The sequence below is a fragment of the Pygocentrus nattereri genome, chromosome 27 (assembly GCF_015220715.1).
Source record: "Pygocentrus nattereri isolate fPygNat1 chromosome 27, fPygNat1.pri, whole genome shotgun sequence".
In the NCBI taxonomy this organism is placed as follows: domain Eukaryota; kingdom Metazoa; phylum Chordata; class Actinopteri; order Characiformes; family Serrasalmidae; genus Pygocentrus; species Pygocentrus nattereri.
Window position 1 is genome coordinate 13398043 of NC_051237.1, and position 23888 is coordinate 13421930.

A 23888-nucleotide genomic window follows, 5' to 3' on the forward strand; every position below is an offset into this window, starting at 1 on the left:
AATGGTGGTAATGCGAATCAGGGGTTGCCAAGTCTGTAAGGCAAATATAGCCATTTTAACTGCAAACCAAATGACCAGTAAACCTACATGTTCTTGAACTTTAACTTGACCAGAATGTTTTGTCAATTTGTCAAAAATTGTGTCAAACCTAACATGAGAGTTACTGACCAAGTCCCACAAAACTGTCTGAAAATGCCCCAAACCAGCCCAACATGCTGAATAAAACCTAACAGGAGTGTACTGGTTGAATTACAACAATAACCATTATTAGATCACAGACCAATACAATTAAAAGTAATAAAACAAATGAAGCAATAAAATAATAGCTTGTCCAAAATTAAGTCTCCAAAACTCCAATTATCTAATTCCTTCATCAAGCAAAGCTTGTGAGTGATGTCCCATTTTAATTGTGCAATGCTGATGTAGCAAGATGTTCATCTCAATCAGAAAATGTCTTTACATTAAACATGTTATATATAAAATACTAAACATGTACACATACTTTACAAACAAATAAAATATTCTTTTAGCTGCACTAATCTGTACTTAGTTAAACTGATTCGCTGAATTTATTTAATCCATCTTCTCATAAGCATGGGCCATGCTAAATATAGTGAATCATGTAGGTGACTTGTGTGTCTGATTAAAAGCTGTTTTAAAGCAATGAAAGTATGGAGAAAAAACTGAAGAGATGATCTAAAAGCAAGTTGCATGTTTCATATCAAACTACTTGTAATATTACACAAAGATAACCCAAGTGAAACATTTGCTGTTTTCAGACAGAAAACAGAAAAATACTGTTCAGACTTACATGGCCCTGTGTGAAAAAGTAATTGCCCACTCAGCGACTATCAAACAGTTAACCATATTCAATTGACTTAGGTTTAATTTCACTAGGCATACCCAGGTATGATTATTGACCAGTTGAATCTAAAAATCACTTACATATAACCTGTCTGGGGGAAGCAGGTTAGAAGCAGTGCATGATGTGATGTTCTAAAAAGTTTCAAAAGAAACTTTTTACAGATGCAAAACACGGTCACTGAAATTTACTAGTTTGGAAAGGGTTACAAAACTATTGCTAAGGCTCTGGAACTCCAGCAAACCACAGTGAGAGCCATTATCCACAAATTACAGAAAACCTGGAACATGGTGAACCGTCCCAGGAGCAGGAATCATCACCACATTGACGACTCATCCAGGAGGTCACAAAAGAACCCAGACAAACATCTAAAGAGCTGCAGGCCTCACTTGCCTCAGTTAAGGTCAATGTACATGTTTCCACCATAAAACACTGGATAAAAAAAGTTTAAAAGAGTTGCAAGGCACAAACCACTGCTGACCAAAAGGAGCACAAAGACTCATTTTACATTTGCCAAAAAGCATCTAGACAACCCTCAAGACTTTTGGGATAATATTCTGTGGAGTGTGGAGCCAAAGATGGAAGTTTTTGGAAGAAAAAGTTAAAGTTCTAATTGAGATGCTGTGGCAATACTAAGTTGGCAGTTTAAGCTCGAAAACCTTCCAGCGTAGTCGAACTAAAATAATTCTGCAAAGTGCTGCAAATGACTAATTTGCCATTTGCAGTTTTTACTTTCAAGCGCGATACAAGCCGTTATTAGGTTTAGGGAAATAACTTTTTTATATGAGTGATACAAGCTTGGAATAATTTTTTATCTTTAATAAACAATGATTATTTAAAGGTTGCATTTTGTGTTTACTCATGTTGTCCAACATTTATTAAATTTAGCTTGATTATCTGAAACGTTAAATGTGACAAATTAGCAAAAAGTGCTGCATAGTGCTGTGAATTTTCTTATGTACTAGTAGTCCAATTCTATTAAGTTTCTCTAGATCAGCTCATTTCCCTTCAATTTATTCTGAATGATTCAATAGCTGAATGATAAATTTTTCTGTTAAAAAAAAAAAAACCCATTTGATTAACAGATAACTGGGGTGGGGTTAAAAGACCCAAATAATAATAATAATAATAATAATAATAATAATAATAATAATAATAAATCAAATCACCTCTGCATGATCTCATCTTGAAATATTGATCTGTCCAATAGAGTGAAAGAGGGCAGCTCCAGAAAATGAACTCCACCACCTTCGGTGCCCACAGCGAGGAGATCACAGCTGAGCTTCGGCAGAAGAACTGTCACACGCGTTGCACTGTGGGAGAAAAGATGCACATACAACCCTCATAACCACAGACTGACCTCATATTTCATGACTGAGCAGATTTCATGACCGATTCAGCGTTAGTCAGACTCTGCACTCCTCCAGAATTGAGAGGGCAAAAGGTTCCTTTTCACACTATGAGGAACGTAAAAACCTAGACACCAGAATAAAACCCTGTATTCATCACACTACCTGTAACTAACCATAAGTGGAGGAGGATACACACCTTAAACAAATAAATAAATAATAAAAATAAATCAGAGGCGTCACCTGGTGCTTTCGATGCCGGACCTGCCGGGCAGCATGAAGCTGCACACCTCCTCCAGGTGGGAACATTGCTCTTTCTGCTCAATTTCCCACAGGTGCAGTGTGTTGTCATCCAACAGAGACAGAATTCTACCCTGTGATCACAAACACACCAAGGCTGAGCATCAAACTATGCCAGACAGGACCACCCTAACAATTACTCTGAAACAGTCATACAGTAAAACAGTTCAGTCTTATGCCAATTACGTAAAACAATGATTAGCAAGGTTAAACAGCATCACAACATTAGGGGCTGAGAAAGCTTTACCTGCCCAGGAAAGAAGTGCAATTGTGTGACTGTAGCAGTCTCTTTGTGAAGTCCAGTGCACTCCACTCCAGGAGCCCCATATCTGAGCGTGCAGTCAAGGAGTGTGATTTTTCCAAAGTAAAAAAAGCCCTGTTCTTGGCCAAATAATTAAAATAAATCACTGATTTTACAAACACATGCATGTGAAGAATTCATTTCTTTGGGTCAGAGTCTATTTCTCTTTGTAGTCATATTGTGCATGCCAAATCAAAACCTAATTTTTAGTGGGAGTCATAAAACCGCACCCAATTTCCATGGTGTATAACATTAAAGTTGAACAAACAGACTAATGAAGAAAACGGAGCAGGCTTTGTTTTACGTGGTTTCTAAGAGCACTGTCTAAGGACAGAACGTGCAGTCGCTCCATACAAAGAAACTTGTGCTTATAACCAGAGATGAACACTGCCTGTTGCCCAGTGTCCCCTGCAAAACTTCACAACTGGGGAACTAAAATGCACACCAGCTTTCGCACACTCACAAATATCACCATTAATGACAAAACAGCTACTTTTCACTCCCAAGCACCACGTCCAGTTTGGTCAGACACATAACTACAACAGAGATGTCAAAACTCAGCAACTATAAAGATTACCACCATTATAGCTAACATGACAGCAAGTCACAATAGAACTGAGTTAACCTGACACAAACATTACATAAATGTCTAATGACAACTTTTTGAGTTGATCACAAATCATTTAAGCTGCCCACAACTATTTCACAGTTGTTAGCTTTTACAATCATATGTTTGTGGAATGGGTGCATTATCTGTTGGGTTGAGGCAAATGATCATAAACAAAAGAAAACATTTCCTGAGACACACTGGGGCTCTTACAAAAACAAAAGTTCTAACTTCTTACTGCTCCTTTAACACCTTTAGAGTTTAGTGGTGATTCATGTTTGTTTATTTGATGTTTGTTAATAATAACAACAACTTGAAGCCACCATCAAGTAATGCTTGTTTACTTAAGCCCGAGTTGTTTTCTCAATTGAGAACTACCAAGCAAGACAGCTACTCAGCCAATCTGGCCACTTTGGTTTTGTACTTTAACTTCATAACCACATGAAAACAAACAAATCCAGTGAAAGAGTTCATGTGGCTGGAGTTTAATTTATATTTGAATGTTGCTTTTTTTTTGACCATGCAATTTTTCACAAGTTAATTTGTTACTGGGAGAAACATCTTTAGAGAACACAATATTCAAAAACAATATTCTTAGCTTTTAACACAAGTGCTGTTAGTACGCAGTGATCAAAGCCTCATGAAGATGGAGGTGGATCAGCAAGAACAATGGTAAAAATCCTCACTCTGACTATGAGAAAAATGAGGATCTTAAAAAGACATTTCCTGGTTTGGCAGGTACAAGGAAAATCAAGTGGGGTGAATGAATGACTTGTAGTAAAAAGGCCACGCATTCTTGGCAATTGTAAACAATGCGTATACAAAGTTTCTTCTGTAATTCTGGAGACAAATTCATTATGGCCACAAGACTCATTGAGCTAAGAACCCAGGGCAAACGTTTGGGTCTAACTCCTGCAGACCAGATTTATGTGTGATCGAATTGGTTGTGAAACACAAATATCCAAAGATATCTGCATGCAGGATACTCAGCATCAACACAAGTCCTTCCTGATTCAGGAGTAACTCACTTCACCATTTAATTGCACAAAAAAAAAAAACCTTCAAACCTGCTGGGGAGAGGAAAAGTGCCTATTGTAGTCTGCTTCTCATTACAAATCAGCCTAGCTCCCCCTCCCATTAACAAAGGAGTGGATATCTAGGTCAAATCTGTCTCATGCTCCATGTAAAACAATGCAAACCCTTGCAGATGGCAAGACGTCCTCGTTTGAGATCATGGCCATTGTGCAAGCCCTGCAGCTCTCACAAAGGAGGAAAACTGACAGAAAAAAAAAAAAAAAAAAAAAGACAAAGTGGAAGTTTTTTCTCACATGAGGAAACTGCACAGCACACATTGCTGTAACAAATATCTGCAAGCTTCAGGCTGACGAATTCCCTTGTGCAGACTTTCATATTAAAAAGGGAGGGGGGTGCACATCTGGATGAGTGTAAGGAGTAGAGACAGATGCAGGCGTGGCCTAATGTCTCTACAGCATGGAGTAACCCATTCAGGATAGAGAGATGAACCCAGTACAAAGGGCAGCCTGTGCTGCAGCCTGAACAACAGAAGCTGCACGTCAGCTCTGTCACCCCACACATCACAATGAGAGGCACTGGGCTCTAACAGCTTACACAACCCCACATCTCTCCACACAGGCCACTCACAAAAGCCATGTCCACTCCCAGCTTCCTGCTGCTGCCATGGCAGCGCGACTATTATGTCACACGGGGACTCGGGCAAGCATCCGTGTCAGGGAGGGAGGGTCTTATTTAAAGATGCTCTGCTGCTTTCACACTTTGCACAAAATAGGACTGCACCAAAATTTCAGCTAACGAAATAGGGCTGGGCAATATAACGATATTTATCATTGTTAAATTATGTCACAACATAAGTAACCTTTTTTCCACTTATCAGATGTGAGAAAAAACTAATGCTGTGACCTCATCACAAAAATTTGTGATCATGATATTCTACTTTTGCTGCATCACTCACCTCTACAACGAAAATCATCAAAAAACTGCATGTTCGATTTTTATCCAAATGAAACACTGAAAAACACTTAAAACGCGCATGAGCTGCAAGTCATGTGGTCACATCTCCCACATCCCGCAGAGTGAAACAAAAACAGCAGAAAGTTTACTTAAAACCCAACCCAAGCTGAAACTGACCCAAAATACATTCAAATGTAAATGTCTGAAACAAACTGCACTTTCAAACCAAAAGGACTGGTCAGGAAACCAGAGAATCTGGCAACCCTATATGACTGAGAAAGAATCTGAGCGAAATGTGCAGAAAACAGCACAGTTTTTCTGGTCGTCATAGGGACCCTGCAGCTTAAAATTCTTACTGTTAAATGGAGTTTCACCAGAGCAGTTTCAGACAGTTCTATGCAGTTCTACTGCCATGGCTTTTTCGAGCTTTGGCGTAGTATTTAGAGGGCAATGTGCCCCGTCTCTTTTTTTTTTGAGGGGTGAGACTAATACTTTACAAATAATTTGAATGATGTTGGAAATGCGAAACTGTGATCTAAAGTGCTTCCCCCCCCCACTTTTTCAGATGCACTATAACAGCTGGAGCGACAGCAGATCAACAGTAAAAATGTTGACTGTGTGAAACCATTTCACAGTTTCTATGAAGAACATTATACAAGAGATCTGTAATCACTGTTTATGCCAAGCAGCAAGAGAAGGCACAACACAGAAGAACGTCTCCAATACAGGTTTGACACCACTTGAAAATGACATCCTCCTGAATATAAAGTACACAACAAAACAGAAGCACAAATGAGCCAGAAGTCCCTGCTAACTTGCAAGCCTCAGGCTTGGAAAAAGAAATTCACAAATATCAGAGCCAGAAGGCAAAGTATGACAAAAGGGGTCTTCAAAATGACCAAACATTCTCTCCTGTTACAACTATTTTATGTAAACTGTTTTTTTTTGTCATGTTTTTTAATTTTTGGTTTTCTGCCTCAGTTTCAGTTTTAGCTTTGGAAAAGAATTAAGGTGCATCACTATTTGATGGAAACAAAGGGGTATGCGTTATGAATACTTCAACGTTCAAGCACAAGCATAAAGGCAGTAAAGTTCAGTAACACTTAAAAGCCTTTTTTTTGGTGTGGTGAAAGTAATGCATATTAAATGCGTATAATGCATAGAAAGATAAAAGCAGACAGGCCACAAATATTGAAAGTTTCAACAATTTTCAAATACCCTAATCATTTCAGCTCCAGTGATAATTCAAAGAAGCTGAAACAAACAAGACAGGAATCAGTGAATGGTACACTCCCCCCAGCAGAGATTCGTGATTGAGGTCAGGATGCTGTCAAAATTAAACAGCCAAAATAGGCTCTTCTTCCGAGTGCATATTCATATTCTATTCTTCTGCTGTTTGTTTTAGATGGAGCAGATCCAATGTGCATCCTCTGCAGCAGCACACAGCCGTCTGGTGGCAAAAACAAAGCTTCGTAAAATTAAACTTCCCTTTCCCCTCCCCACTCCTCCTGCGTAGCTGTTTGTGTTACATCAATCATCTGAGAGATAAGTTAAGAGTGCTGGGTGTTTGGTGGGGGTGTATGGAACGTGAAGAGGACGTGTGGGGAGCTGCAGAGTGGGGCCATGCAGCACAGCACGCTGGGCCTCAGTGCTGGAATGCACTACTGGGTGTGTGGGGATTAAAACACAAGGAGGAGGAGGAGGAGGAGGGGGGGGAGGTGGGGTCAGGAGCAGCTGGATGAAGCTTTCAGACACAGGCCCAATTACTCCACAGCTCATTAATCATTAAGAGAAAGGACTTTGGGGTTTTTGGGGGACACTCATTCTACCCCCACCCTGCCAAAACTCCCCCTCACAATCAACTTCTTTATTACACTGAATTAGACTGTCTTTCAAATCTCATCCTTTCTCCCCACAAGCAGCCCGCTTAAGATCATTGTTTATAGGTCAAACCGATCTACACAGATTATACTATGGCCAGTGTGTAAACATTCCATTCAAGGATGCATCTTTTTTGTTTTTTGAATAAGGATATTAAGTAATGGATTTCCTGTTTGTGGTCAACAGTTTTCCATTATGTTCCAACTGACTCACCGTGACCTATATAAGCTCCCTGACAAGCATCCTGGCGTTTTTACTCCTCAGTACTGGAAGGCCTCTTCTCAGTTCCCCCTCAGGACCACCCTGAACTACTGAGTCATCCCACACCAACATTAGTGCTATGGTTTCCATTAAAGACTCAAAACCAGACCACAAATCCCCCAGACAGAGCAGGTAACATGATAAAGGATGAGAATAATTAAATTTAGTTGCGTCTGTAAGTCGTCCAACAAAATGCGAAACTGCCAGCCTTCCTCTGAAAGTGATTCATAAAAATCCAGACAATCATATGTAGTACATTCAGATTACAATCTGAATGATAAACAATTTAATACTTGGCAGTATCCACTGACTGCAATGGGTCATGGCCCAGTAGATATTAAGCCAAATTAGCGCCCCCCTACCTCTCTCTCTCCCCCCCTCTAATCTGAAAAAACTGTCAAACGTGAAATACATTGTACTTTGCAAAAGTCAGACACCTTCATTTATTTTCTTGCCAGACAACATTACCATTAAATACAAGATATTTCTGATCTACATCTGAAGAGATTAAATGTAATAAGTCACTTATATAAGAAAGGGGAAAGTCAAAGTAGGGTGGGTCCAAAACTCCAGTTCAAAGATTTATTAAAAAGATTTAGAGGAAATAGGAGTCCTAAGACCACCAAGACTGTCAGCATCAGATAAACAGTACTTAAAACCTTCATCTTACAAAGAGAAGAAAATAAAAGCTTGAGACCTGAAAAAAATGCAAGTGTTTCTGTCCATGATGAGCAAAAGACGTGCAGCTGTCAAGAAGCTATTACTGAGAACAGGAAATGTGTAAATCAAACAAAGAAAATGCTGGTGACTAACTGACAATTGACTAACCATCCCAGAGTCCAGACTTCAACATCACAGAAGGAGAAACAGAAAAAACGCAACCAACTACTAAAACGGAACCTTGGAGGTGTGAAACAAATATATACTTCTTTGAAAAATTGAAAGCAAGCCTCCTGAAAAGAACAGAAACTGTAACAAGGCAGTTGATGCGGCTTCTGTGTAACTGTCTGTTAAATATCTGGATATTTCTGTTAAATAAACAGAAAAATTAATGAGTTGTACTCATTGTCGATTGTCGACTCCTGTCGTTTTGACTAGAAATTTGGTAAGTGAAAGATGGTGTCTGATATTTGCCCAGTACTGTAGAATATTTGCATGGAATTTTACTGGATAGTAAATAGTGATGAAATGATGTACGGATAAAAACAAATAATAATAATTTATGCAGCAGACCAAAGTTTCAATGCACACATGTACATAATATGTTTAAGCTGTTTGTCTGATTTGCCTTTACCCAGCTGTACTTCACTTCTCACAGGTACGTAGGTCTGTTAAATACCAGTATGCATCATCATGCATCCCACATTAATACATCTGCTATATAATCATTTGTTATTACATACTACAAAGTATGGCTGCACAAGGCCTTAAATATTTCCATTGTCTTCACGATGACCCAAATCAACCTATTGATAAGGTGGCCATTTTAAGTGTGCCCACTTACAAGCAATGTTCTCGGAATCCAGATTCACATAAATGATGAGTGGTTTCATGTTTAGCATATGCACACACCTTCAGCATCTAATGGTAACAAACGCATGCGTTTAACCAATATAGAATTATCTAATCTGTGTGTCTTCTTGATCACGACTGCTCCCCATTCTCGAAACCAAGCAATGTGATAAGCCAAAGGCAGGTCTTAAATCAGAGCACCTTTCCCGGGCCCCTCAGCCACTCTGGCCAAAAACAAACAGGAGAGGGCCCAAAGGCCACAATTCTCCCAACAATACTGGACCAGAGGAAGAGATAATGCAATTCAATGGTCTGAATAGTGACTAACATCAGGCCTTGTGATCAAACTTTGCAGCAGTTATCACATGTTGCTACTAGGAATACACGACTGGAACCAAACATGCAATCAGCAATTGGCCAACTTATTGTTTTGATATTGGCTGATCTGTGTTTACAATGTAAACATGTGAGCCAGGTCAGTGTACTCAATGCATTTGAATGCTGTTCAGCACTATGCATGACTCACTGTGCTAAACAGTCAGTTGCCTCTTGCTTTCAATGCAGACCCTTCATTAGTGTCATTTAAGCAGGCAACAAATTTTTCACTGAATGATTTAAAATGATAGATGCCAAGTAAAGAGTAAATATTTTTCATTTGGAAAATTTGTTATGTTTCATTTGTTTATCCCATATCGTGTGAACTTTGTGTTTAAACAAACAAACAAACAAACAAACAAACAAACAAACAAACAAACAATTTTTGGTTGTACATACATTATAATTGACCACAAAAAATTCATGATATTACGGACCTAGCCATACTTTAAATAAAAATAAAAAAAGGATCCAATTTCTAAGAGTTTAAATATATATTTTGAAACTCCATTCAGTGTTGAAATATAAAACATATCCTTAGTACTTAACAAGGACACAAATAAAACAGACAAACTGTAGGTGATCCCTCACTGCTGCTGAACTTTGTTTCAGTAAATATTTCTTAAAAAAAAAAAAAAAAAAAAAAAAAGTTTCAGTTAAAGAGAGCAAACAAAGGGAATGTATCAGTTACCCAGCGAGTGGACTGGCATTTTAAGTTCATGCCACAATAGATCACACTTACAGCTCCAATCATGTGGAGTTGAAGGTCCCATACTAATCACTTTTAAACTAAAGCCACGCATGATAAACAAGAACCTTAAACGCTTCAGCCTCTTGGACAAGCCAAATTTCCCTATATTGTAATTCTTAAATTTACAGTTCAACAGAGACCAATAAGCATAAAAGAAAATTCAATGAGGCTTCCTCACTCTGCTAGTGCTCCTTGAATTTTCAAAGGCCCTCAAAAAAACCTGGAGAGTCCTACAGGAGCTGAGAAGTGGACCACAAGGAGGGGGGGAGGGGACCGATTTTAAGCTCCCTGTGTGTGTCCATGAGGCCTGCATCAGAATACTAATGACTTGTGACTGATGCTTCCACAGAGACACAGAGGGTGAGAGAGAGAGAGAGAGAGAGAGAGAGAGAGAGAGAGAGAGAGAGAGAGAGAGAGAGAGAGAGAGAGAGAGAGAGAGAGAGAGAGTGTGTGAGAGTGAGAGAGAGAGAGAGAGAGAGTGTGTGAGAGTGAGAGAGAGAGAGAGAGAGAGTGTGTGAGAGTGAGAGAGAGAGAGAGAGAGAGAGAGAGAGAGAGAGAGAGAGAGAGAGAGAGAGAGAGAGAGAGAGAGAGAGAGAGAGAGAGAGAGAGAGAGAGAGAGAAAAAAAGAAAGAGAGAGAGAGAGAGAGAGAGAGAGAGAGAGAGAGAAAAAAAGAAAGAGAGAGAGAGAGAGAGAGAGAGAGAGAAAAAAAGAAAGAGAGAGAGAGTGAGAGAGAGAGAAAAAAAAAAAGAAAGAGAGAGAGAGAGAAAAAAAGAAAGAGAGAGAGAGAGAGAGAGAGAAAAAAAAGAAAGAGAGAGAGAGAGAGAGAGAGAAAAAAAGAAAGAGAGAGAGAGAGAGAGAGAGAGAGAGAGAGAGAAAAAAAAAGAAAGAGAGAGAGAGAGAGAGAGAGAGAGAGAGAGAGAGAGAGAGAGAGAGAGAGAAAAAAAAAGAAAGAGAGAGAGAGAGAGAGAGTGAGAGAGAGAGAGAGCACAAGAGAATTAGGAAATGTGAGCAAAAAGATAAAAGTATGAGCAAGAGAGCAATCCCGGAGCAAAACAACTGAAGAAATGAGGAATAAGCAAACGCAGAAGGGGGAAGAGAGGGAGAGGGGACATAATGAGGGAGTCTACTAGGCTGTTTCCTCAGCTGCATTTAATCACAAGACAGCGCAGCACAATGTGAAAACAGAGTTCGCCATGAAACATGAGAATATCAGTCCTTCACTCGGCGTCCTGCTGGTCTCAAAGTTTTGATAAGCCTTTGCTTCGTTCCAGACAAATGTTTCAGATTTTGCAGTGACACCCACCCACACAAACACACTGGTTTAGAAACTGGTGCTGAGGGTGGGTAATGGAAAAGACTCACTGCAGTGCACTGTAAGCAGAAGGAAAAATTCTCATCCACACAGCTGTATCAGTGGGCCGGGAGCTAATCCCACAAGCTGCTGAAATGTACTCCAGCTTAGCTCCTGATGGGATTCAAGTCTGTTAACACAGGCCTAGAATAATTTAAATATACAACTAATATCACAGGCTAGCTACTAACAGCTGATGTCCACAGAGCAATTCTACTGACTTTATTAAACATTTTGTATAATAGCTGAGATGTAAACAAAGCCATTTAGAGTAGTTTGACATGAAATGGTGCACTGTAGGGAAACTTCTTCATTTGGATTTCTTTACAGTGGCAGTAATAGGAACCATAGGTCGTGACGGCTTCAACACAACACAATAGCCATTTTAATTACTACGCAAAAGGATCAGTGAACCAGTGAATGTCTGAGTTTCTATACATAAAATTGATGAAGGTAAAATGGTGGAAAATAGAGGTAAATCCGAAGATAATCTGCCTTCAGAACATCACTCAACAAATCAAAACATTGTGATATTACAATGCAAAATTGGGACAGAGTGCATTGTGGATATGTGACAATGCATTGTGGGGACTAGGCCAATGTAACTGCATTGTTTGAACACCAAAGGATCCCAACAAACAGCACTAACCAACAATCACCTCCAGCATCTTAATGTCATACTCCACAATTCCAGCTCCAGGCTCCCAGCTGTAGTTTCATAATCTACTAAAGAGACATGTGGTTAGTCATTTTTCTTTATTCAAATCTTGTTCAATATACCCTGAAAATAGTGAACCATTAACCTAATATGGATAAAAAATAAGTTGTGAGTTGACTACCGTTGAACCCCTGATATAAAAGCATATTTCCAAATAGCTTTCTACAAACTTTAGAGCCATTGAACGAATCAGATGGCTGGTTCCAACGACCACCATGAACCATTCTGACTCTGAAAGTTTAATATGGCGTGTTTCACATTAGACTACTTCCAATAAATAACATTACATTAGGAAAAAGTCCCCTTTAAATGCTGCACTCTCATATTTTACTTGGTGGTGACGTTCATAGCTCAAGGCTATTCTTTTGCAGTTCTACCCCTTGTTGCTCAAGTACTGAAGATATTTGAGCTAATCAGCCATTCAAAGTGGTGGCATTAGGCACCACATGCCATCACAAGTCCATGAAAGTGATCATTTATGCTAATGCATCTTTAAAGTATCACCAAGTCTCTGTGGAGCAAGTATAATGTGCATGATACGAGCAGCTACACAGACATCCTGGAGACCACCAAATGCATGAAAAGAGCATACACAACGTTCGAGTAAGCACATTGTTCATGTAAAACAGTGCTGCATAGTTGTCAGGAAACAGTTACTGATGCAAAACCTTAACACATCAGATGACAAATACACCCCTTGAGGGCTGCAGACAGCACCTCACCCGGCACAGTCATAATCCAAAGCAGAAGTATCCCATCACTGGTTTGACAGCCAAACGACAGTAATGGCGTAGCACTCTAAATCACACTCCAAAACACTCTGCACTGGAAAGCAGCGGCGCATCTCCATTATCTGGCTGTTGGAGCGGTGGCCTTGGAAACCGCCTCAAAAGACACCTTTAGTGAGTCCAGGCCTGGCGACAAAGCCTCAGAAGAATCTCCTCTAACTGCAGAGGGTGAACTCTGGGCAAGACAGCATACATTCTTTAGGGGTGAACCCGGTTCCTCTAACAGCCCCCTTTTCCAGACATCTCATTACTTTCCATTCTCCCTTGCTCCTCCACACAACCCCCCCCCCCCCCCCCCCCCAACACTCCCCCTCAGCTTTACAACACAGTCCCCTGCCCTGTGCCTCAATCTGCGGTCGGAGCAGAGGCATGTTCATGAACAGCCAAGCTCGTATTTCATCGTGTTTGCACGAAACCAAACTGGAGCAACAAAAGAGACGCCAAACAAACATCTCATTTAGACATGGGCTTAGAGAGACTGAACTATGCTAATGTTTTGAAGTTCAAAGGCCCTTAAAGTTTACATGACATAACCAAACACATTGACTTGTCAGGCTCCAACAGTAGACTCACACGCCTTCAGCAGTGCAGTGTTTCAGTCAGACTGCTACTTAAAACTTCCGTATGACAAGTGCCAAACCTGGCGGAAAAATCTAAATGTTTTGGGTCAAATAATGACCTTGTATCAATCAAATACCTTAGAACAGAGCCAAACCCTGCTACGGAGTCCACTCCTGACTGGCTGACCATGACAGTGAAGCATGACAGATCACACCCATACTGTCTTTGATGTTCAAAGCAAACATCTAGCACTTTGAGATTTGCTTAAAATGTATCCCACCGCGACCCTGACGGAGAAGCGGCTTAGAAAATGGATGGACGGATGTAAAGTGTGTTACAAATAAAATGTATCATCATCATCATCATCATCATCATCGTCTCACATCCACAACAAACACATCCACAGCAAAAGTTGTTTACTACTATGCAAACTACTCAACTGTGTTACTATAGAAATAACATCAAATGCCATAGAAAAGGAAGAGAAGTGTCCAAAGCTAATGATTACTACTGATCCAATACATACATTGCATAGGAGGGCTGAACAATTTGGGAGCAAATATTATAGTTGCCATTTTAATACTGCAACTGATTTAAATCAGTATTTTCTATAGGCCCGTTATTTTGGCTATGAAGTCAAGAACTTTTTCTGGATTGAGGCTTGAACACTGAACGTAGTGTGCCAGACTACCAGTTAACTGTGGTTGTGCTGTCACATACAAAGAACTTTGATGTTTGGTAGGGATGTCCACAGGTACGTGAGCACCTGGTTTAACGCTTGAGGTGACCATATAGAATAATGAAATTGCTATTCAGGTATATTTCAAATTTCATGGGAAGACAGAAAATATACAGGCCAACAGATCAGTGAAATCCCAATTTTATGTTTTAACAGGACTCCAAATTATGGCAAGTTTGCTAGTGTTTTCATGGAATTATGCATATTATCACTAAAGTTTGCAACTCTGAAAAAGGAGGACTGTAATGCAAGTCATGTCATGGACACGTGAAATGTGACTGAAGGCAGGACCAACGCAGCTTTATTGCTAACAGGGTTATATAAGCTACTCTACCAGATGTTGGTTAGGTCTTGCAACAGTAAAAAAATATATATTAGTCGGGCAGGTAAATATATGTTTCCACATCATCCACTGCAGCAGAAAAGACCTGACTTGTGAGACGAGTCCTCATCAGCATCTAGTATTGTATTGTTTAGCCCCATTAACTCATCAGGTCATCCTAAGCAGCCTCCATTACTCAAAAGACAAAAACCTAAAGATTTTCCTTTGCTGTATTAGAACAATAAAACATGTTTTCACATGTGTTCCTAATGCAATTAATGTAATTTTGTGCAACATCAGTGCTGTAACTTAAAAAAAGTACGCCTACACTCCTACTTTTACTCAAGTCTTGCTCTTGTTTTACTCAGTCCTGTTCAAAGTTTTGTTCTTCCCCGTAGCTAATTCATTATATGTTTTTTACGGCTACTGTAAAGGACAAAGACTAATGTTTGGTTGCTTTATCTCATCTACAGGTGCTCCAGCTCAGTGTTATAGGTTACATTTTCCCACTTAGAACTTAAGATGTTGATAATCAGGGCTAAAATAAATATTTCAGATCTTGCAAATCAAAAATTACACTTTCAAACTGCAATTTCAGTACAAAAACAATTGATCTTTCAGCCCTACTACACAGCACCTCAACAGTGGTCATTATCCTGTCTTCATCTGTCAGCACTTCACTACAAAATTAGATAAAGTTAGTGTTTATCAAGAGTTCAGGATAAAGAAGGAATGATGAGAGCAGGAATTTACAGGCTCTTGCTGCCTAACCAATTCAAGGTGGACTCTCCATCGCCACACAAGAAAAGCTGTGCAGACCAGCTTTATCTGAGAAGGTCAAAAGGACCATGAGTCAGTGTCAAAAACAGGCTGCAGGGAGTCTTTCCTTAAAACAAACTTAGGTTGACAACATGCCAATCACATTTCTAAGAAAGAAAACATCTTGGGGTCAAAAATGACATCCAACAAGAGAATATTTTACTGCAGGCACGCTTTCTTTTCTCACAAATTATTCAGAAATATGATTTACGATGGCAGTGGTCCCTTAAGCTGCGAGCATAAATGGGGCAGGTCTTCTGAGGGAAACCTTTACGAGAGGTTGACTAAGCCACTCAAACACAGCAAAAAAAAAAAAAAAAAAAAAAAACTGAAGCCGCAATCCTCAGTCTTCCAGCCCTCTCATCGCCACTACACGCCCATGTGTACCCAGACAGAGGAAATACTCCCAAAACCAAACTCTTCATTAGCTAACCTCAAAACAACCTCTTCCTTTCCCACCTACCAGCCATGCTACTCTCCCTCCCGCCTTCTCATCAGGGCAGCAGCTGATGCATGAGCTGTCCGCTGCAGACAGACAGGGACAGGTCGGAGAGAGGGGCATGTTAACCAAAATTTAGTTACATAAAATAGCTTGGCATGATTTTATGGTTTGAAACCTTTAAAATAAACATGTTACAAAATAAGGCAACTTTAAAAAAATATTCACCTCACTGAAAAACTGTTGTCCACAAGTTCTTACTTCAAAAACAAGGGACTTTTATTTTGACATGCTTTAACAAACAAGGGCCCATCATGAAGACCCTGAGAGAGCTTAATGGTGCAATGTTCTTTTATGGTAGCAAATTCTGCAACATTAGTAAAGTCAGCTTTTTATCCTTTCAAATATTGTGCAAAATATCATGGCAACGTCAAATTATATCCAGAATCCCAGTATTGTGAACTGAATTCATTCAAGTCTTAGGTTGAATCCATCATTACAGCTCTAAAACGACTACATTTAAAAAGACTCTTAAGCAGATCATCATGCTCAAACTACACAAACAAACAATCTACTACCCCATAGTAAGAAATGCATAGCTCATCTCTCAGCCTCAGATGCTCCAGCCACACGTAAACGGAGTTCTTGGTTTCTTGCGCATGTTAGGATACGCACAGTGTGAACACAGTTCTGTGCCATATTTTATCTGTTCTATGGGAAACACAAACTTTAAAAGCACTTCTCAGCTCTGTGCCATGACTGAGCCTTTCAAAGCAAGAGAGTCACTGGATTTAAAAAAAAAAAAAAAAGCAGTTCAAGGCATCTTGTTATATAAAAACCTTTTTTGAATTTTTTCGCTTTTAAGTGAGATATTTACACATTGGCCTACACTACTGATGTGCTTCCCCTCATGTTTGCTTTTCTTGATGCCCCGTTTTTAAAAATTACATTAGTACAACATTCTAAGCTTGGCAATTTTACATGTCAGTCAAGCGACCATTTCCTGTAAAAGTAGACGGTTCATGGCCACAATAAATTATTAAATGCAGACTTTCTGATTATAGGTGCAACTCAAGTATGTGGTATTTCAGGCTGGATTTGTTACAGGATTGGATCAGATTCATGTTTTTATGTCCCCTTGCCGATATTGGCACACTACCAATATCAGGTATCCAAACAGTGCCATCTATAGATTCAGTTATTTTATTTCAGTTGACCTGCAAAATGAGTCTTACTCAGGGTCACACAGCTTACACTGTACAAATGTATCACAGCATCAAGATATCAGAGGTTCACATTCCCAAAAAGAAGCCTAGTTCTTATTTATTTTCAAACTATTGTTTATTTAAAAAAAAAAAAAAAAAAAAAAAAAAACACCACCACCAATCTAAGGCACCAAGCAAAAGATATTTACCACAGTTAAATCTAAAATTAAAAACACAAACCTTTAGTAACAGGGGCATCAATAATTTATGGGCATTATCAAATATATATTTTTCTATAAGTTATCAAATACATCATTAAAACTGACAAGTAATATCACATTATTAATTTCACAATAAACTGGCAAAGAAGATATAAATCACCCCGCACTACTTAACAGATTGGTCACCTTTTTGTTTGAAAGCACTCCATCTACAGCACTGTTTATATTTCAGCATGTCATTTAATGAGACATGTCTACTGCTTCAGACGTCCAATAGCCAGGAATACTAACAACACAAATATTACTAACACTACAACTACTACTAACAATAACTATATTCTCAGATATTCTTATAATGGGATAACCATGTGTATCCCTAACAGGTAGCTGGAAGACACTGGCTGCAACTGCAGCCTTCAGAGCATAGAGCCCACAGAATGACTCAGGATCCTCAATGATTGTCAGCTGGGCCGTGCCTGATAGTACCAGCCTCCTTTAACCAAGCCTTACTGCAACTCAAAGACCTGTACTGTGTGTATGATGGCCACCATTACAACGGCTCAGAGAACTTCCTGACCCTGATAGAAGAGTACACATTCTGCAATATGCTCGCCTTGCTTGCTGAGCATGAGTAAAACAAATGCCGAAGACATTCCTCAGGATTCTGCCCATGCTGATTAGCCCAGTCCAAAGGGAGCAGATAAATTTCAGGTCGCCAAGGGAGTCTCCAACACTGGTCTGATAGGAGTAATTACACCCTCCTAAACATTCCTTTACCATAGAGCGTTAACATGCACACAGTGACCTGGAGCATGTCAAACTCTAAAAGCAAGGAACTTAGAGAGGGGTGTCTTAGAAACATCACCTTTGGGAATACATCAAGCTCTGAGAGTTACAACAAGCTCTGAATATGTATAAAGCACATTTTCAACATAAACACACAATGGCTTCGTTTACACAGCAGGTAAAAGTGGCCCGAATCCGATCTTTTTCCTCATATGCGTCATGGATTTGTCATTTGCGTGGCTGTGTGAACAGCAAAAATGCGTTGAATCTGACATTTTCAAATCCGATTTGAGCCGCTTCCATATGTGGTACTGAAATCCGATCCGTATCCAATCCGCAGCAATGCGGCTCAGTCTGAACAGCCAGATCGGAATTCACGCAACTTACGTCAGTCCAACTGGGCAGTAGTCATCATTTCGCGCTGCTGAGACTGAGAAACATTTAGGCTGATGTTTCTGTATCAAACATTAGAGGAGACTCATCGCAGCCGCTCCAGGTTTGAAGAGGTTTTGAACGAAACGGCCGAGTGTGGCTGGAGGAGCCCGAGGCTGAAGCGCCAGAGCACAGTTTAAAGAACCCGAGGACATGAACTAAATAAGTGACCGAATAAGAAAAACCCTTTTTACAGCAAACTAGAACACACTGTGGGTGATGAGTCCATTTGTCAACCACTGGAACTTCATAATCGCTCCTGTAATGCTGGAAAAGACAAAACCGGGAGCGACTGCTGTTCGCTAGTAGTCATGACTGTTTACCTCTGGACAAGGCATGTGAAGTATATTGTTCTTTCGTGCATGCGGGTCGGTCTGGGAGCTGATCTGTTCAGACTGATGTGGCATACAGATCACATTTAAAAGATAGTGTGAACATGCAAACAAAAAAAAAAAAAAAAACAGATTTGGGCTATTTTTACCTGCTGCATAAACATAAAGGTGAATGTGAACAGTGCGTGGTGACTTTCCAAAACTCCAAAATGATGAGAGTGGAAATGTTCCCCGTTAGAGGCACTGAATCTCAGTAATTGTCCTCAACGAAGCATTAAGTAGGCCATCTTCTCATCGTGTGCACATGTACCAGCGCTCTAATTAAAAGAACCACGAGCCCAGAACTTGTTCAAAGTATGCCTTCAATCATGTTCAGTAGCTGCTCAAAGAAAAAAGCTTGCTGGAATGAGCAAACGTGTTACACATCCGAACTGCAAGTAATACAAGGGAGATTTCTTCAGGCCTGCTGCACACCATGCTCCTCTTTCTCCATATTCTAAAACTTCCTTTCCCCCACCCCCCCCCAAAAAAAAAAAAAAACACAGCACAAAACGATGCCACTAAAATAGAGCTTGTGTTTACTCACCAACACATACAGACATAGGTTTCCTGTTTGAAAAGGATACACTTTGATGGCTCCTGATTTAGTTCCAATGGCCATAAGCTGCAGTTTTGGGTCGTATGCCAAAGCACTCGGCTGGTTGGGGAATCCATGTTCAACAGTCTGGACGAAAGGAAAAGAAAGCGTATGCTTCAGTTCATCCAATGCACACGGTCTGACTGTGATGCAACACTAGCTCAGCATTTTGACATCTCATTATACTCCATTATAATGAGGCAGCAGGATGAACTTTAAGCAACATCAAAAGCTGTCTAATTGCACCGAGTCTCATATGGAACGATTAACCAGGTGAAACATTAGTTAAGTGGGCTTATCCAACACTGTCCAAACTGGGACGGAATTTCTGCCCAGAAGACAATGCAAGAATATAAGAGTATAATAATGCTTTGTGCTAACGCACTTCATACAATGTGCATTGTGGAGAATGTACGTTCTATTAATTATGCCTTTTAATGCAACTGCAGCTCCCTCTCTCCCACCTCTGGTGTCCTTAGTAAGTTGTGCAATATAAGAATCATCATTTTGCTTCATTCAAACTTTGTTCAAAATATTGTGAGAATACTGAGTTGTGTTCCTAGAGTCATGGATTGAGCTGAATGGTGGGCTGAGCATTGCACTTCTAGAAGAATAGCTGAGCAAAGGAAGCAAAATTTAACAATTTTTCACCAAAGCAGCCATGAAACGCCTGAAGAACATGGGCTTGGCATTAAGTGGACAGCAGCTGCTTTGGCACCAGATGACGAAGTGTGACATGATAAATGACTGGGCCATCCTAAGACATTTCACACTGTGTCAAGATGCCTCATCAGATTCACACAGATTCCATCACCCTGCCTGCCATGGCTCTTTTTCTCTGAGCTACAATGTGAGAGTAAAAAGACTAGCCAAGTCAACATGGTTCTGCAAGGGTTCTTTAGAAAACGGAATGGATCTATTTGCAGACCATGATATGATGGACATGTTCAATATGCTTCTGCATACAATTTTTTTTTATGGTTCTATTAGCATCAAATGATTCTTCTATTGCAGCAGAGCCCTTTTTGGAGTAATATAGAACCATATAAAACATTCTCCAGCAATCTGAAGAATCATTTCAGCATGCAAAACTGCAAATATAGAACTCACGGTTCTAAACAGGAAAAGCTCCCTTTACTAAAGAACTCCTGGAGAAGCATCTTTTTAAGGGTGTAGGCGGTTTGTGAGAGTATGTTATTTTGAATTGCTCCTTAGACTTGTACCCCTTTAACGAAGATGGAGCCAAAACGTGACAAAGTGCTGTTGGTATAATGTCATAAGGCAACTTGGTCCCACCTCTTCACGCTCATCTCTGGGAAACTTGTCTTATCTTAATGAAGATGTTACTTGTCCCATCACACAACAAATCTCACCAACTCTGGAATCTGAACAAAACTCAGGTGGGAAAAGTTACTGCTTGGCAAACGTCCCAGACCTCTCTATTGTGCACACACATAATATGACCTGTGGTTTAGGCATTCAGAGTTGAGAGAGGCAGGTGATACGCACATTAGGCCAGAACCTCACTCGTTGATTTAGCCAAGCGCTTAAACATGCTGGACAAATTACAGAGAGCGTAAGTGTGGAGTCGTCCGGGCTGTGCGTGTTTATTGGGAAGAGTACCGAATAAAAGTGTAAGCTTTCTGTATAGCTCCAAACAAGAGTGTTACACAGAGCACTACTGGTGTGTGTGTGTGTGTGTGTGTGTGTGTGTGTGTTGGGGGGCGAGGGGGGGTAAGAGGAGGTAAAACTCAAGAGGACAATAGCACATAAACAACTCTGACGATACGAATGAAACTCAAACTGCGGCGCAAACGAGAACAAACTTACAGCAGGCGACTCTGTTTACGACCGTTTCAGCAACTTTGGGCGTATTTTTTATTGACTCAGGCCAATAAAATGTTAGACTAGTGATGAGCAGCAGACCACGCAGCATTTCTCAGCGACCTCAGAAATACGTGCAGACTAGTTTACATTTTATGACCGAGCAAGCAAAGAGCTCACAGAGAAAACCGACGGCTAGTCTTAAAACGCTCAGCGGGCCGATTTCCAGCCCAGCTCCGAACTGCACGCCTGTTCTCGGGGGAGAGGGAGCACTAGCCCCGTGTCTGACCTACCTTATTGAATGCAAAAAGGTCCTGCTTGATTTTTTCTCTCTGCGGGTCGTGTCCCTGCCGTCTGAACCTAAACTTCATCATCCTGAAACCGGCACAATGTACCAAACCCCGCAGCGTCTCGGACTGTGAACTCCGTTAAGGCTTGGATCGATGCTAAACAAACAGCCAGCGTGCTCCCATGCAGGCTCCCCGTCTCTCTGTCTCTCTCTCTTTTTGTATCCACTCCTCAAAACCGAGCAACTATTCGCCTGTGTTTATGCAGTTTGACCACAGGGCAAGTTCACAGGAACCACGGCGAGGGGGTCCAATCACAGGACGAGACTCTGCGACCAATCCACTCAAACACGCCCCCTCCCTCACTGCGGATCCAAAAAAGGGTCCGGACTACAGCGGACGGGATTCTCTTTCCCGCTGACTATAATCACCAGGCGTCAGAGCCAATTAAAATGCAGAAAAGGTTTTGTAGCATCCAATCAGAACAGTCGACAGACCAATCAGAACAGTCGCAAGCTGCTTAACTACGCTTCAAATGTAACTGGCTTAAGATGCTGGAGGACAAACAATCCTGCCTCCCGATTGGCTGTGAAACTGAAGGAGAAGTTGGACCATTGCCAGTCCTGCTTCCCCTAGTTTAGTTAGCTTGATCGCTCCTGATGAAAAATTTAGAAGCAAGTCGTATGTAAACGTTTACGTTCATTATTTATAAGCCATGGAGACAAAATCCCTCATATACTCACTAATGATGACATAAAAAATGGTAAATTGACAAAAAGGAATCATTCAAAATAATCTAAGTCCCATTTTATTTAGACAGCCTGCATCACATTTTTTTTGTAGTTGTGCAAATTATTCACAATCTAGTGAAATTCAGTTCATTCTCAGCAGTGTAAGGGTTAGGATTAAAAATGAAGGTGCAAACAGTGTAAATGTACCCTCAAAGGTACAATAATGGTTTTAAGGTCCAACTTGTGCACCTTAAGTTAGTTTTTCCTAGTGGTAAAGTACATGTTTGTGTCTTGTCATAACTTAATGTTTTAAAACAGAATAATAAAATAAAAAGCCTGGAGATGAGACAGGGTTTGTGGAGTCAATACAATTTAGGAAATATTATTTTAATGGATTTTGGTACAATTGTGTCAAAAGTGCTCAGATGTACCCTTGAGGAAACCACCCCAGGGACAAGAGGGATATTGCCTCAGTGATAGTTTTGTGCCTTTTTTCTGAAAGAGGAAGGTTAGGTTTAAAGTTAGTTTTAATCCATGTGTGTTTAATAAATATTTAGTTGAGCTGAAGTCAAATGCAAGATTATCATCTACAAAGCATCAGAAATGTGGTAACCAAATACCAGTGTTACCATTAACTGCTTCCAGGAGTAAACATACACTATACTGCCAAAAGTATTTGCTCGTCTGCCTTCACACACATATGAACTTGAGTGACATCCCCTTTTGCAGCTATGACGACTTCAAATCTTCTGGGATGGCATTCCTCAAGGGTTAGGAGTGTGTTTATGGGAATTTTCCCATTCCGCCAGACGGAGAAGCTCATCAGTCACTCCAGAGAACACGTCTCCACTGCTCTGGAGTCCAGTGGCGGCGATTTACACCACTGCATTCGATGCTTTGCATTGTGCTTATAGATGTAAGGCTTGGATGCAGCTGCTCGGCCATGGAAACCCATTCAATGAAGCTCTCTATGCTGTTCTTGAGCTGATCTGAAGGCCACATGAAGTTTGGAGGTCTGTAGCGATTGACTCTGCAGAAAGTTGGCGACCTCTGCGCACTATGCGCCTCAGTATCCGCTGACCACACTCTGTCATTTTACGTGGCCGACCACGTCGTGGCTGAGTTGCTGTCGTTCCCAATCACTTCCACTTTGTTATAATCCCACTGACAGTTGACTGTGGAATATTTAGTAGTGAGGAAATTTCACGACTGGACTTGTTGCACAGGTGGAATCCTATCCCGTTACCACGCTGGAATTCACTGAGCTCCTGAGAGCAACCCATTCTTTCACTAATGTCTGTAGAAGCAGTCTGCAGGCCTAGGGGCTTGGTTTTATACACCTGTGGCCATGGAAGTGATTGGAACACCTGAATTCAATTATTTGGATGGGTGAGTGAATACTTTTGGAAATATAGTGTATATTTCTCCACAAATATGATGCAACCAAAATTAGTTTGTTATTTTCATTGACTATGATGAGTCAACACTTAACTGACCTAAAATAAGC

At 40.4% G+C, this 23888-nt stretch overlaps 1 protein-coding gene across 1 annotated transcript in view; it reads right to left on the bottom strand.

The window, feature by feature from the left end:
• llgl1 (LLGL scribble cell polarity complex component 1) overlaps window positions 1-21928 on the bottom strand; it is a 43250-nt gene extending 21322 nt beyond the window's left edge. The window contains exons 1-5 of the mRNA XM_017703151.2: window positions 21657-21928; window positions 19529-19626; window positions 2759-2840; window positions 2455-2585; window positions 2032-2175 (exon numbers count right to left, since the gene is read on the bottom strand). Coding sequence (XP_017558640.1) covers window positions 2032-2175; window positions 2455-2585; window positions 2759-2840; window positions 19529-19626; window positions 21657-21737 — 536 coding nt within the window. The 5' untranslated portion in view covers window positions 21738-21928. The remainder of the gene's footprint in view (window positions 1-2031; window positions 2176-2454; window positions 2586-2758; window positions 2841-19528; window positions 19627-21656) is intronic.
• Window positions 21929-23888: the final 1960 nt, after the last annotated feature.